This window comes from Camelina sativa, chromosome 4 (assembly GCF_030686135.1).
Source record: "Camelina sativa cultivar CO46 ecotype springtype chromosome 4, ASM3068613v1".
Taxonomy (NCBI): domain Eukaryota; kingdom Viridiplantae; phylum Streptophyta; class Magnoliopsida; order Brassicales; family Brassicaceae; genus Camelina; species Camelina sativa.
This window is the reverse complement of record NC_141883.1, coordinates 5,038,414-5,053,812: the sequence shown is the minus strand read 5'-3', so window position 1 is coordinate 5,053,812 and position 15,399 is coordinate 5,038,414. Positions and strand designations below refer to the sequence as shown.

The following is a 15,399-nucleotide window of genomic DNA, read 5'->3' as shown; positions in this document are numbered from 1 at the left end:
GGCCAATTTAAAAAGAAAAACATATAAATTTTAAATGGTTGGATGAAATGAGTGACTAATGTATATTGTATAGTATTCATTCATAGTACACTTTACAAAACGTTAAAAGAAAAAAACAAAAAAAAAAACTCATCATAAATCTTGTTATCTGTTACGGTTTTTTTTCATTAAAGAAAAATAAAATAAAGAAGACTATTGCTTACGTAACTTAACGGGTCCACCAAATGACGATCCTACCCTTCACTATCTCTCTCTCTCTTTTGTTAATTCGATTCGATGAATGAAATCGCTATAAATACGCTCTTAACGTTACTCTTCACTTGGCTTGCTCACAACAATCCAATCTTCTAGATCCTTCTTCCTTCCTTCTTCAACTCTCTCTCTTCTTCTCTCTCTAAACAGTTATGGTTACATCTTCGTCGAACTCAACAATCAAATTCCTTTGTAGCTACGGCGGAAAGATTCTACCTCGTTACCCCGACGGCAAGCTCTGTTACAACGGCGGTCACACTCGCGTCCTCGCCGTTCCTCGCTCCATCTCATTCTCCGGTTAGTTTCCCACTCCCCCGATCTCATTTTTTCCGGTTTGTTAATTTTTGATTTTCCAAAAAAAAAAAAAAATCGAAATCGGTTTTTGAGGCGGCGCGTGTGATGCGTGTTAACAGAGCTAGCGTCGAAGATGGCGGAGATGTGCGGATCTACAACCGTAACGATCCGGTGTCAGCTCCCGACTGAAGATCTCGACGCGCTCGTCTCGATTACTTCCGACGAAGATCTAACGAATCTAATCGAGGAGTACGATCTCCTCTCCTCGTCTTCTCCGATGAAGATCAGAGTCTTTTTAAATCCACCAAAATCCGCCGCCGGATCTAAAGAAACATCAACGATCGCTCCTCCTTCGTTAGCGTTACCTTCATTTTCAACCACCACTACGACGTCATCATCTTCTACTACTTCATCTTCTTCATCAAGTCCTAGATCTCCGTCGCTGTGTAAACCGCCGCTTCCTCCGTCGCCACCGAGGTTGACGACGGCGGTGAAGAATCCGTGCTACGGTTGTTATGTACACCGTAATTCGAGAAATATCTACCTTGTTCACAACGGCAACCACTGGCAATAACATCCCCGAAAAAAAAAGATGTGAAGGAATCATGGGAATATACAATTTATAAAAAAAAAAATTGGAACTATATCTTCTTCGTTTTTTTTTATAAAATGAAAATGTAAAAGAACGAGAGAGATACAATAGAAGGGTGTGTACGTGTTCGTGATCTGACCGTCGCCATTAATGAAATCAATCATCCCAAAGCTTTTTAGTTTTTGTTGGTGATGATGATGATGAATTGGGTGAGTTTGTTTAATTCCTTCCTTCTTTTTCTTTTTTTTTCTTTTTCCGTTTATCTTACCGTCACTCCGTCTGAATTTCGCCGTCAACGTTAACCGAACCAGTCCACCACGTGTCACCCATACCTTATCTACTCGTCCGTTACATTGTTCTGTTTTGTTTTGGTTACCGTTTTGCCGGCGTTATTATCGCAGTCTGTTTCCGTTTATTTTTATTATTATTATTTTTTTTCATATTTTGAAATTCTTTTATTTAAGGTTATATTAAGTTTATGTTGAACTAACTAACAACGTTCATTATCACTTTTTGTCGTTTGCAGGTAAATTAGCCGAATCCTTTATCAAATTGAGCAAGGCGTGATCGACTTCTCTTGATTATGGTACTCGGTTCAGTTTTTCACATTAGACTATGATGTGTGTATGTTTTTTACTGATTAATTTTGATGGGTTTTTCTTTTTGGTAGGGGAAATTCGAAATGGGATAAGCTTGGAGAAATTGTGGGAAAAAAAGACAAAAGAAAATTAAAATTTTAAGAATTAATGTTGGGAATAAAAGAAGAAAAGATGATAGTGATGATGATAAGATTCGATTTAATATCATAATGGGGTCCGAAAATACAGCTGGTGTTGGAGAAGTACATACATATATAATAAACACTTTCAAGACATAAAATTGAGTTTGGGTGGGGGAGGAGAAGACACCAGGTTACGATTTATATCCATAAAAAACAAAATATTGAGGTCTTTGGACTGTGGAAAACGAAAACTCTAGTTGTGTAAAAGGGACGTGAGTTTTGATTTTTTCAGATATTTGAAACTCACAAAATTAGGTGGTGGACGTATATATTATAGGGGACTATGATGATGATTCACTAGAGGAATTAGGCGGTGTAACACGAAATTAGGCATTTTTAGGCCATCAATCATTTCTCCTAAGAAATTGGTTGCTTATGTTAATTGATCTAACGATGACGTGAAAGCCCATCTCATAACTTCTATTTTTCTCTTAGTAGTTAGGAAAGTCATTGGGGTTATGATTCTATAGCTTTTTTTGGGTCCAAGTTCATTTGACTTACGTTTGGATTATAAACTAAAGATTTGCTCATTCACAACCAAACTGAAAAAGAAAACTGTTGGTGAAAGCAAGAGGATCATAGAAGTTGAGTTGAATCTTCTTTCTTTGTAGTTCCGGAACTTGTGGGTCGGATTAACCCGATATTTGACTTTGGAAACAAGCATTAATAAGCTTTGTTCCTTTCTGACTATTAGGTGAGTAAAAAAAAAACCTTACGTGCATATTGAATTTTAGTAAAGAACAATGTGAAGTGGTTTCATGGACCAAGTCGGTCCCAACATTTTGAATCAAGCCCAAAAGCCACAATGGTTTCATGGACCAAGTCTTTAGATTAAAATTCAAACGAGAGTAACGGTTGTTTTTTCATATGCGGACTTATGCAATCGAAAATGCCATATACCATATGGTCCATATCCGAGTGCATAACTGGACCGGATCGGTCTTGAACTTGATTCGATTATTCTAAAAAGATGGCTGATTGACTTGTTCATCCATGGAATCTTATGATTAACTTCTTTGGTCAACTTGGGCAGTTTTCAACCCACTAGACTTGTTGTGATCACAAACATGGCAACATCAACTTCAATATTTCTGACCTTTTCAACCATGAATATACACCTTTACTAAAACCCTCTCTTAATCTTCAATTAGCTTTGACTAATAATAATCACACACAAAACAATGGATCACGATCTCGACAAATTCCCTTTACTCTCCTACGTCCTTCACCAACTCGACTCCAATCTCCACGCGCCGCCGTCTATGGCCGCGCAACAAACCCTCCTTCCTTCTTTTCCTCTTCTCTCCGACCCTCAAGTCATTTCCTCGTTGACTCAGTTCATCCCCACAACCATCACTCAGACGCTTTCCGTTTACAACTCTCTCGGATCTCGTCCCGATCCCTTAGCCGTTTCCTCTGCTCGTTCCAAGATCGCTCAGATTATGGATTCGCTCTCGACCGAAGCAGTGGCTAAGGAGACGGAGTTATACACCGGGGTTGTGCGGTTGGACGAAGTGCACGATAGCTACGAGAAGAAGTTGAAGGATTTGGAGGAGGATCTTACTAGGGTTTATGCTACTGAGGTGGAATCGATGTTGAGAAGTGGCCAAGAAGTGAACGAGGAGGTTCTTGCGGTTCTCAAGGCGGCGGAGTCTGGCGGATTTGTTGAGAGGATAGATTTATCCGGCCAAGAACTTAAGCTTCTCCCTGAAGCTTTTGGAAAAATCGTTGGCTTAGTTTACTTGAATCTCTCTCGCAACGACTTGACGGTAAATACTAAACTCCCCAAATTTTGAATTTTCTCACAGAGTTGCTCAATTATAGCTTCGATAGTCTCAAGGATTATCGAAAAAGACACACAGATAGGTTTGGTCAATGCTTCCTGCAATGTCTGAAACTGTTAACGTAGAGTCTTGGACTGCAAGAATTTACGCAGAGTCTTGGACTGCAAGTAATTATCACTGTATTTGATACCTCCTGCAATGTCTTAAACTATTTTTGAAAACATTTTTACAGTTTATACCTGATGCAATCTCGAAACTCAAGAATCTAGAAGAGCTCGATGTATCTTCAAATTCTCTTGAATCTATTCCTGACTCTATAGGAATGTTACTTAACCTTAGGATCCTTAATGTGAATGGGAACAATCTAACTACACTCCCTGAAAGTATCGCGCATTGCAGGTTTGTTTCTTTTTCTTTTTTATTTGTAAATGTTCTGTATATTGTTTCTACTTTTGTGCTGAAGTTTCAAAGATTTTCATAAAAATTAGGTCACTGGTTGAGTTAGATGCGAGCTACAACAACTTGACCTCATTACCTACAAACATTGGATACGGATTACAAAACCTTGAGAAACTATCGATCCAGTTGAACAAACTCAGATACTTTCCAGGTTCGATAAGCGAAATGTATAACCTAAAGTATCTTGACGCACACATGAACGAGATCCACGGGATTCCAAATTCTATCGGGAGATTAACGAAACTCGAGGTTCTAAACCTGAGCAGCAATTTCAACAACTTGATGGGTGTACCTGACACAATCACTGATCTAACTAACCTGAGGGAGCTTGATCTAAGCAACAACCAAATCCAAACGATACCTGACTCGTTTTACAGGCTGAGGAAGCTGGAGAAACTAAACTTGGACCAGAACCCGCTTGAGATCCCATCTCAAGAAGTGGCTAACAAAGGAGCTGAAGCGGTTAGAAAGTTTATGAGGAAGAGATGGGATGAGATTATGGCAGAGCAGCAACAGAGGATTGGCGTTGAGGCTGAGAGACATGGAGATGAAACCGGGTGGGTCTATTGGGGAACCTCCATGGTTACTAATCTTGTTTCTGGAATGACTCAGAGCATTGGACTTGGAGGAGGATCTGGTGATGGTAGAGATAAGAAACCTGGAGATTCTTATTATTATCACCAACTCTAAACTTCTTCTGCTCAGTTATAAAAATTTTGGGGTTACTTTCTTGTGATCAACTTACCATTTCTCGTTACCGTTGTGTAAGTTTGTAACATAAGAAAATGTAATTTTTTTTTTTTTTTAATGTACGTTTTCTCACAAGTGGACTCTGTTTTTCTTTTTAACTTTATGGATAATGGATATAACGTGGTCAGACACGAACAAGTTGCTGCCACCAATCTTCCACTTTTTGATTGTTATTTGGTAAGAAACAGAGGATGCTCTGTTTTGATCTATTATGTGTCATTAATCAAAGATGAATGGTTAAGGGATGATTCATTGCGCCACCAAACTAGATTTAACGGGTCATAATATATTACCAAGTATGTTCAAGCAGACCTGATCCCTTAAATTGTTCTTCCATCAATCCATCGATCCGAGCTGCCATCTCTTGAGTGAGGTAGTTCTGCCAATCTCCAACCTTTCCTTTCCTGAAATAGGCGCTATTAGGATAATAAATCGAAGGAATGACCTCTCTGTTTCTCTCCCCTTGGTTGACATCAAGATTTTTCAGCGTCTCGAAACTGCAAAGGTTCACAACTTTCTCAACAACACCTTTTTCCTCTTCCTCAATTGTGAACCCATAACCCATAAACTCAGCCAATCTTTTCACATGCGGCAACGGATCAGCTCTCATCGTCTCGTACTTGAGAAACAAAACCTGATCTGGATTCTCTTGGTAAGCTTTCCAATACCCCAAGACATGATCTAGATAGGGACCGCACACCGAAACACCACGACAGAACATATCAAAAGACTCCTCAAGACTGTTGAGAGAGCCAACATCTGATTTTTCTTTTTTAAAGAAAGCCCACTTGGAGATGAACGTGTCCTTTGGATCTCTCCAGATGTAAACCATTTTACAATCCGATTTTGCAACCGATTCGGGTAACAAATCGTGCGGCATATGAGTCGCAAACAAAGTGTTTTCTTTAAGGGCATCACCGTTAAGGAACAGAGGGAGATCTATCTCAATGAAAGGAACAAGGTCGTGAGGGTTGCGTTTTTCGAGAGGGTTTGAGGAATCGTCGTCGAAGCGAGATCTATTGGCGATGGTGAAAGTTAGAGCTTTCAGCCAAGTGGTACCTGACTTTGGGTAGGTACAAACGAGGATGTCAGTGGGCCGTGCTTGGAAGAAGTCTTGCGCGTGAAGGCACCCTTCTAGGCCAGCCTGTATGTACCAGTGACCACAATACTCGATCAGGGGACCTTTGGAAAACCAGCCTTTCACGTGAGGAAATGTGGCGATCAAGTCTTGGTACCGTTTCTGATTCTTCTCGAATTCTGTGGACTCCGCCTTGGTCTCGTCTTTGTTGCTCGGTATGGTCGTCTCTGATTCCATTAATGGAGATAGAGAAAAGAGGATATGAGGAACTCCTGTTGTGTTCTGTGTCTGGACAAAGTTTGGTTTGGGTAAAGTAATGAAGTTAGTTTCACACATGTTATAAAAGTTTCATAACTAAACCATCCCGACAGCCCTCATATATTTCTTACCGTCACGATCCTCAGCAATTCGATTCCGATATTTAGAAATCTAAAATTTAGATAAGATAACTTAGATAGAGACAACTCCAATAATGTAGATAAGTCATAAGTGACATGTAGTGTACAACACTGAAAAAGATTTTGTCGACTTGTTTAGTTACCATCGGTAATAGGATGTCCTAAGATTATGTTTGGTAACCAATACAATAATAACAATCTTAATAAATGTCAATCGCAAAATAATTTTTTTAATTATAATTTTTTTTTTATTATTGTGTTTTTTTTATCCGAATACTAGTTTTTTTTTAGATATTCATGTGTTTTGAATATTTGTCTCTCATTTCAACAACTAACAAATCATTTTTTGTTTTAAGCTGAATCTAAATAATTTGAATATATCGAAAATCATTATATAATCTAACTAAATATAGCTCTAAATATAGCCGTTGCGCCTATTTACATAATTTAATAAATGGGAGAAGCTTGGAGAAATTGTGGGAAAAAGACAAATATAATGAAGAAAAAAAAATATTTAATAAAGTTGAGATAAAAGAAGAAGAGATGATAGTGATGATGATGATAAGATTCTCGATTTAAAATAAAAATGGGTCCGAAATATACAGCTGGTGTTGGAGAAGTACAATTTTAATAAACACTTTTATAAGTCATAGAATTGAGTTTGGGTGGGGGAGGAGAAGACACACCAGATTACGATATATATCCAAAAACAAAATTGAGGTCTTGGACTATGGAAAACGAATACTCTAGTTGTGTAAAAGGGACGTGAGTTTTGAATTTCAGATATTTGAAGCTCACAAAATTAGGTGGTGGACGTATTATAGAGGACTATATTGGGCCATAATTGGACTTCCGGTTATACTTATATTGTTAATATTGTGAATATAACCTACGTTAATTGTACTTGGTGTATATAAGCCGCTTAGGCATAATCAATAAACATAAGAAAATCTTTTACAACTTGATAGGGGTCTTCACATGGTATCAGAGCAAAGATCTTGACTTCTCTTTGTTTTGTTTATCGAATTTTTTTGCTTCTCTTTCTTTCTCTTTGAACTCGTTTGTTTGAAATTCCCTTTACTACATCTTTTATTTCTTCATGATGTCATCTCCATCTTCCGCGATTTCGATGAGTTCATCGTTACCGGCTACCACCAAATCTAGAAGGAAAACGATTTCACCCTATGATCTTTCTTCGGGTGATAATCCAGGCATCATCATCTCCAAACCTTTACTGCGTGGTCCGAATTATGATGCTTGGGCAACAAATATGCGATTAGCTCTTACATCTTGGAAAAAATTTGGGTTTGCTGATGGATCAATTCCCAATCCGGGAATTACTTCAGAAAATTATGAGGATTGGATTGCAAATAATGCGTTGGTGGTTTCCTGGATGAAGTTAACCATTGCAGATACCATCTCGGATTCAATGTCGCATCTCGATGATTCATATCAGCTTTGGACACGTATACAAAAACGTTATGGTGTGAAGAACGGGCAGCGTGTTCAGCGATTGAAGACTGAACTTGCTATGTGTCGACAACAAGGTACGTCTCTGGACGAGTATTACGGCAAATTGTCCGACCTATGGAAGAGTTTGGGTGATTACCAACAGGCCAAAACAATGGAAGAAGTGCAAAAAGAGAGAGAAGAGGACAAGCTACATCAACTTTTAATGGGTCTTGACGAATCCGTTTATGCAACAGTGAAGTCCTCCCTCCTCTCTCGGGTTCCTTTGCCTTCTATAGAAGAGGCGTATAATGTGTTGCAGCAAGAGGCAGAGTCCAAGTTGGCGAGTTAGTTTCATAACGAACGGGTTGATGCTGTTAGTTTTGCGGTTCAAACGCAACCACGTTCGTCGCCGTCTCCGATGGAGTATAGGAATCACACTTGCAAAATCTGTGGAAAGGTTGGACATTTTGATGATAATTGTTTTCGCAAAATTGGCTATCCTGCTTGGTGGGTAGACAAGCCAAAGAACAAGATTTCCTCTGGAACAAACGGTGGTCGTTTGACTACTCCAGCTCCGCTTCATACCTCTCGTTCTCGTGGTTTCAATGAAGTTTCTCGTGGTGGACAAGTTAACACTGCCTTGGTTTCTCGTCCACTCGGTTCGGCTATGCACACAATGGCTCTCTCCGATGCTGATCGCGTGGGTCTTACTGGTCTCAACGATCACCAATGGAAGTCGCTGGTACAACTTCTTTCTGAACGGTAGTCTACCTCTGCTGATAACCTCAATGATAAGTGGTTTTTTGAGTCTTGGATTATTGATACTGGTGCCTCTAATCACATGACTGGCTCTCTGGAATTTTTGAGTGAGGTTTCTGATATGCCTCTGATTCTCATTAAGCTTCCCGATGGTCGATTTACAACGTCGACTCGTCAAGGAACAATTCAACTGGGTTCTTCTTTGTGTTTGCAAGCTGTGTATTTTGTAGAGGAACTCAAATGTCATCTTATCTCAGTATCTCAGTTAACCCGTGACAGTGGTTGTCTTTCAGATAACTGATCGGCTGTGTGTGGTTCAGGAACACACTTCGAGGATAGTGATTGGTGCGGGTGAACAACGACATGGTCTGTATTTCTTTAGAGGAGTGGCAATTGCTTCAGCGGTTCGAGGGACGGATTTGCAGTCTTTGAAGCTGTGGCATAAGCGCTTAGGACATCCTTCCTCTAAAGCATTGGATTTTTTGGAGTTTTCTAGAAATAGCAGTTCTTTTGATTCTCATTCATGCGAGACTTGTATTAGAGCAAAACATACTAGAGATTCTTTTCCTTTGAGTACTACTAAATCTCAAAAGGCTTTTGAATTAATACATTGTGATCTTTGGGGTCCTTATCGCAACTCAGCTCTTTGTGGATCACGGTTTTTCTTAACTATTGTTGATGATTATTCGCGTGCGGTATGGATATACCTTCTTACTTCCAAAACAGAGGCTCCAACGCATCTGAAATTTTTTTTGGCTCTTGTTGAGCGGAAATTTTCTGCTAAGGTTCGAACGATCCGAGTGATAATGGGTCGGAATTTATTTGTCTTCGGGATTTCTTTGCTTCCACCGGTATTATTCATGAAACTTCTTGCATTGGTACTCCGCAACAGAATGGTCGTGTTGAACGGAAACACCGCCATATCCTCAATGATGCTAGAGCACTTCGTTTTCAAGCTGCTCTGCCTATCAAATTTTGGGGATACTGCGCTCTCACAGCGGGTTACCTTATTAATCGAACTCCAACCAAACTTTTACAAGGCAAAACACCATTTTAACTGATTTATGGTCGCTCTCCTCCACTTCAACATCTGCGTGTTTTTGGTTGTTTGTGTTTTGTTCACAATCAAAAGCATGGAGGTGATAAATTTGCACCAAGAAGTAAGCGATCTGTTTTTCTGGGTTATCCTTTTGCAAAGAAAGGCTGGAGAGTTTATGACCTGGACACAAGTTTGGTTTCTGTCTCTCGTGATGTTCTCTTCCAAGAAACAGAGTTTCCCTTTTTCGCTCTTGGTAGGGATACGTCTCCGCCTCTGGTCTCTTCTCCGGTCATTGAATCTCTTGTTCCGGACGACGATGATTTCAGTGTGGTTCACACTACACCTAATTCTGGAACATCACCTCCTTTGGTTGTGACTCCTTTGTCGGCATCGGTTTCGCAAACAGAGGATGCTATGCTTGACCCATCTTTCACGTTCTTGGATGAGATATCCACAAATTTATTTGCTCCATCGCCGGACATCACACCATCCTCACCATCTCTGTTCTCGCCATCACCAACATCAACGACACGTTGCCTGCTGCATCTTCTTCTCTGCCAAGCTCTCCGGTTTTACCTGTTTCTTCGTCCTCTGCCTCTGACATTGAACACCTTGGTCGTGGTTTTCGGATCAAGAAGCCTCCGGTGAAGCTTGCAGATTACGTTACTACTCTCCTCCATCGACCATATCCGTCTGCCACACCTTATCCCATTGATCAGTTTCTCTCTAGCTCATGTTTTTCAGATACGTATCAGGCATTTCTCTTGGCTATTAATTCTGGTCATGAACCAACGTCCTACAATGAAGCTATGCTTGATGAGAATTGGAGAAATGCTGTTCAGGATGAGATTGTTGCACTTGAGGATCGTGGTACGTTCACTGTTTGTACTCTTCCACCAGATAAGAAGGCATTGGGGTGCAAATGGGTGTTCAAACTTAAATATAATTCTGATGGCACCTTAGAGAGACACATAGCTCAGTTAGTTGTTCATGGGAATCATCAAAAGGAGGGAGTTCATTTCAACGAGACTTTTGCACCTGTGGCTAAGATGGTCACACTTCGGGCATTTTTACAACATGCTGCATCAAATAACTGGGAGGTTCATCAAATGAATGTTCACAATGCTTTTTTGCATGGTGATCTCGATGAGGAAGTATATATGCAGTTTCCTCCAGGGTTCCGCACAGATGATAAGACTCAGGTTTGTTGGCTTCACAAATCTTTATACGGTCTAAAACAGGCACCTCACTGTTGGTTTGCGAAATTGGGGTCTGCTTTAAAAGAATACGGGTTTGTTCAGAATATTTTGGACTACTCCTTGTTTACATTTTCTGATTCTACATCTTCCCTCCATGTGCTTGTGTATGTCGATGATCTGATTATTTCGGGTAGTTCTCTTGCAGTCGTTGACAACTTCAAATTTGATTTGAGTGATTGTTTTCACATGAAGAATCTTGGTCAGGTTCGTTACTTTCTTGGGATCGAAGTAGCAAGGAATTCGACTGGTTTTTATCTTTGCCAGCGCAAATATACGCTGGACATCCTTACCACAACAGGTTGTCTTGGTGTTAAACCAGTTTCTTTTCCTATGGAGCAAAACCACAAACTTGCATTGGCTAAGGGAAAAGATTTTGCTCTTCCTACTCGGTATCGCAGTCTGGTGGGACAGTTGATTTATCTCAGTGTTACTCGGTCGGAGTTGTCTTATGCGATTCATGTATTGTCGCAATTTATGAGTAAACCAAAGGAGGCACACTGGACTGCTGCTCTGCGTGTTTTGTGCTACTTGAAAAACAATCCGGGCCAAGGTATTCTTCTTAAAGCAAATACACCTTTGGTTCTCACTGGTTGGTGTGATTCTGACTACAGCTCATGCCCGGTCACTCGTTGTTCTCTCACGGGTTGGCTTATTCAACTGGGTGATTCTCCAATTTCGTGGAAAACCAAGAAACATGCCGTTGTTTCTCGTTCTTCTGCTGAAGCAGAATATCGTGCGATGGCTGACACGGTCTCGGAAATCTTATGGCTACGAGGTCTGTTACCATCTCTTGGCATCGATTGTTCGGCTCCTACGGTTTTGTATTCCGATAGTCTTTCGGCGATTTGCTTGGCGAAGAATCCAGTTTATCATGCTCGAACGAAGCATATTGAGAATGACTGTCATTTTATTCGTGATGAGATTTTGCGTGGTGTCATCACTCCTATCCATGTGCATACTACTCAACAACTTGGTGATATTATGACCAAAGCTTTGGAGCAGAAAGAGTTTGAAGCTTTTCTTGTCAATATGGGTGTTTGCAATCTACACACTCCATGTTGAGGGGGGGGGATATTGGGCCATAATTGGGCTTCCGGTTATACTTATATTGTTAATATTGTGAATGTAACTAGGTTAATTGTATTGGGTGTATATAAGCCGCTTATCTTTTACAACCTCATAGGTTTCTTGACAGACTATGAGGAACTCCTGTTGTGTTCTGTGTCTGGACAAAGTTTAGTAATGAAGTTAGTTTCACCCACGTTATAAAAGTTTCATAACTAAACCATCCCCACAGGCCACAGCCCTCATATCTTTTTTACCGTCACGATTCTAAGCAATCATTCCGATATTTAGAAATCTTAAATTTAGATAAGATAACATAGATAGACAACTCCAATAATGTAGATAAGTGACATGCGGTGGTAGACGCATGCCCTCGGTTATTAGACATAAGTGACATGTAGTGTAGAAAACTAAAACAGATTTTGTCGACTTGTTTAGTTACATCGGTAATAGGATGTCTTAAGATTATGTTTGGTATTAAAGATAATACATGTATTTGTTTATACAGTACATTTTAATTTTAATAGATTTTTTCATTTGTTCTTTAAGTTAAATTGCTAACTAGGCTAATATTCGTATATAAGTGTATGCATAAATTAAGACCGGCTAATATTCGATCCCTTAACAGTAAATCGGATGTGCAAGAATCCTGAACTTTCGGGTAGAGAAACCATTTCTATTTTTATTTTTCTCCGTTTGCAAAAATGAAAAGAAAAGTGAATTCCCAGCAATATTAGCAATGAGGTGATGAGATTAGGTTTGTTTTGTTTAGGGATTAAAGTAATGGGAGAGGTTTCTTCCGGTAGGTAAGTTGGGAAGTCCAACATAAGGCAGGTCAATTACATCAAACCTCCGTTCCATCCCCTATATAATAAAATGGAAATACACAACATTGTTTTGTAGATTATATAATTTTAATAAATTGGTTACAAATAAGTTATAGATTATTTGTACAGTCTGGATTTATTGTTTCCAAAAATCTTAAAGAAAATATTCTAAAGAATCATTTGATATCATCTAACTTACCATATTAATTTGTTAATTATTATTATACTTCACATCTCATTTTTATATATGAGTCTATTTTGAGAAATAAATAAATTCTCATATTATTTATTATAATTAAAAAATAATTTTTTTCCGGATATACCATAAGTTGAATTTTTTAAAACAAATATAAATGATTCAATCTATAAAATATTCAATTTTTATTAATATTATTCTTTAAAAATAATATCTATTGAATTAAAAATTTTACTGAGTAACAAGTCAAAATTTGAATACTTAAATTCAATTTCATACTTTTTTCTTGAATTTTATAATTTTATAATTTTATATAATATAATAAACTTTAAATAATTTATTTTGAAATATTTTTAAAATATTGAAACTTGATATTAAAGTTGTAAACTATAAACACTCTAAATTTGTTTGTTGTAGCAATATCAATAATATGTCACTATAATATGAAAGAATTTAAAAAATTAAGTATATTAAAACAAAAAGTATAACAATATATTAAATTACTCATAATATAATAAATCGCTTTTTAAAAACCAAATTCACAAAATTATGTCTTATAATGACATTCAAGTGATGAGGTCGAATATACATTGTTGAAATATTCACGTACATAAACTAATACAACATATTAAAATTTTATTTTAAAATAGAAAATATACAAAATTTTGTATAAAATAAAATTTAACCATTGTTATAGCACGAGTACTTATCTAGAATCATTAACAATATAAAACTTACAAAATAAGTATCTTTTTCAAGTCATCATATTTAGCATATGATTTTATTACATAATATTTTATCCAAATTTTTTTTTAAAATAATCACATAAATTATATTTTATAAAAAAATTACAAGATAAATAAAATAAATTTCAACCCGTGCTCTAGCACGATCTTAATCTAGTAGAATTAATATTTTTGAATCAGTTTTGGTATTTTCCTGTAGATTTTCTCTACTTAAACTAATCAAGGAACATATTAAATTGACAAGACAATCAATTCAAACAGAACAATAAATACAAACAATCAATTTATCATTGAACCCCCATACTAAACAAACTAAACAAAAAAATTCATATAAAGATTATATTTTTATTTATTTATTGTTGTGTTAAATGACATCTATGTGCTATTTCATGTGATAAATGACATCTATGTGCTATTATAACCAAATAAGGTTCACAGGACGACGAAGAAACCTTGACTTGAGCAACAAGAAACCAGTATGAAAATATACACACACCATCATTTCTTCTTAAATTCGCTGACTTAAACTCCTACTGATCGACAACAACTTGCATAACATTTGCTTAGGCTGAATATGAATAGAGAAGAGATTGATGGAATCATGGAAACATAAGTTGCAGGGGAGGATGAAGACTTTGCACGCATCAATTAAAGATGAATGGTTAATTACAAAGCCAATTCCTTTTTATTAGAATTCAGTACATTTGCACGAAAGTACAAAGAAGATTTATTCTTCCAAATATCAAACAACTTTATACAACGTGTGGTGTAATTAAATGAGATAAGGATGATTCATTGCACCAGAGCCCTTGAATTTTTCTTGCATCAATCCATCGATCCGAGCTGCCATCTCTTGCGTCAGGTAGTTCTGCCAATCTCCAACCTTTCCTTTCCTGAAAAACGCGCTATTCGGATAATAAACCGAAGGACTGAACACCTATTTCGTCTTCCTCAGCTGTGAATCCATAACCCATAAACTCAGCCAATCTTTTCACATGCGGCAAAGGATCAGCTCTCAACTTCTCGTACTTGAGAAACAAAACCTTATCTGGATGCTCTTGCTAAGCTTTCCAATACCCCAAGACATGATCTAGATAAGGACCGCAGATCGAAATACCTCGACAGAACATATCAAAAGACTCCTCAAGACTGTTGAGAGAGCAAACATCTGATTTTTCTTTTTCAAAGAAAGCCCACTTGGAGATGAACGTAGGGAGATCTGTCTCAATGAAAGGAACAAGCTCGTGAGGGTTGCGTTTTAGGAGAGGGTTGGAGGAATCGTCGTCCAAGCGAGATCGATTGGCGATGGTGAAAGTTAGAGCTTTGAGCCAAGTGGTACCCGACTTTGGGTAGGTACAAACGAGGATGTCAGTGGGCCGTGCTTGGAAAAAGTCTTGCACGTGAAGGCACCCTTCTAGGCCAGCCTGTATGTACCAGTGACCACAATACTCGATCAGGGGAGCTTTGGAAAACCAGCCTTGTACGTGAGGAAACGTGGCGATCAAGTCTTGGTACCGTTTCTGTTTCTTCGTGAATTCTGTGGACTCTGTCTTGGTTTCGTCTTGGTGGCTCGGTATGGTCGTCTCTGATTCCATTAATGGAGATAGAGAAAAGAGGATATGAGGAACTCGTGTTGTGTTCTGTGTCTGGACAAAGTTTGGTTTATGG

General features: G+C 38.2%; 3 protein-coding genes and 1 pseudogene across 3 annotated transcripts; 2 read left to right on the top strand and 2 right to left on the bottom strand.

The window, feature by feature from the left end:
• The first annotated feature begins 302 nt into the window (after positions 1–302).
• LOC104779862 (RAF-like serine/threonine-protein kinase PRAF) lies at positions 303–1,343 on the top strand. Its single transcript, XM_010504276.3, has 2 exons — positions 303–549; positions 666–1,343. Exons 1-2 carry the CDS (start codon positions 405–407, stop codon positions 1,118–1,120), a joined length of 600 nt encoding a protein of 199 aa, XP_010502578.2. The 5' UTR covers positions 303–404; the 3' UTR covers positions 1,121–1,343.
• A 1,437-nt stretch (positions 1,344–2,780) lies between these two features.
• LOC104779861 (plant intracellular Ras-group-related LRR protein 2) lies at positions 2,781–5,060 on the top strand. The gene is made up of 3 exons (XM_010504275.2): positions 2,781–3,688; positions 3,936–4,102; positions 4,192–5,060. Exons 1-3 carry the CDS (start codon positions 3,101–3,103, stop codon positions 4,850–4,852), a joined length of 1,416 nt encoding a protein of 471 aa, XP_010502577.1. The 5' UTR covers positions 2,781–3,100; the 3' UTR covers positions 4,853–5,060.
• On the bottom strand, positions 4,998–6,616 carry LOC104779860 (cytosolic sulfotransferase 18). Its single transcript, XM_010504273.3, has 2 exons — positions 5,206–6,616; positions 4,998–5,118 (listed from the first exon to the last, which is right to left on the bottom strand). Coding segments are annotated over exons 1-2 (1,122 nt in total). The 5' UTR covers positions 6,327–6,616; the 3' UTR covers positions 4,998–5,117.
• A 7,758-nt stretch (positions 6,617–14,374) lies between these two features.
• Positions 14,375–15,399, bottom strand: LOC104783549 (cytosolic sulfotransferase 18 pseudogene; annotated as a pseudogene).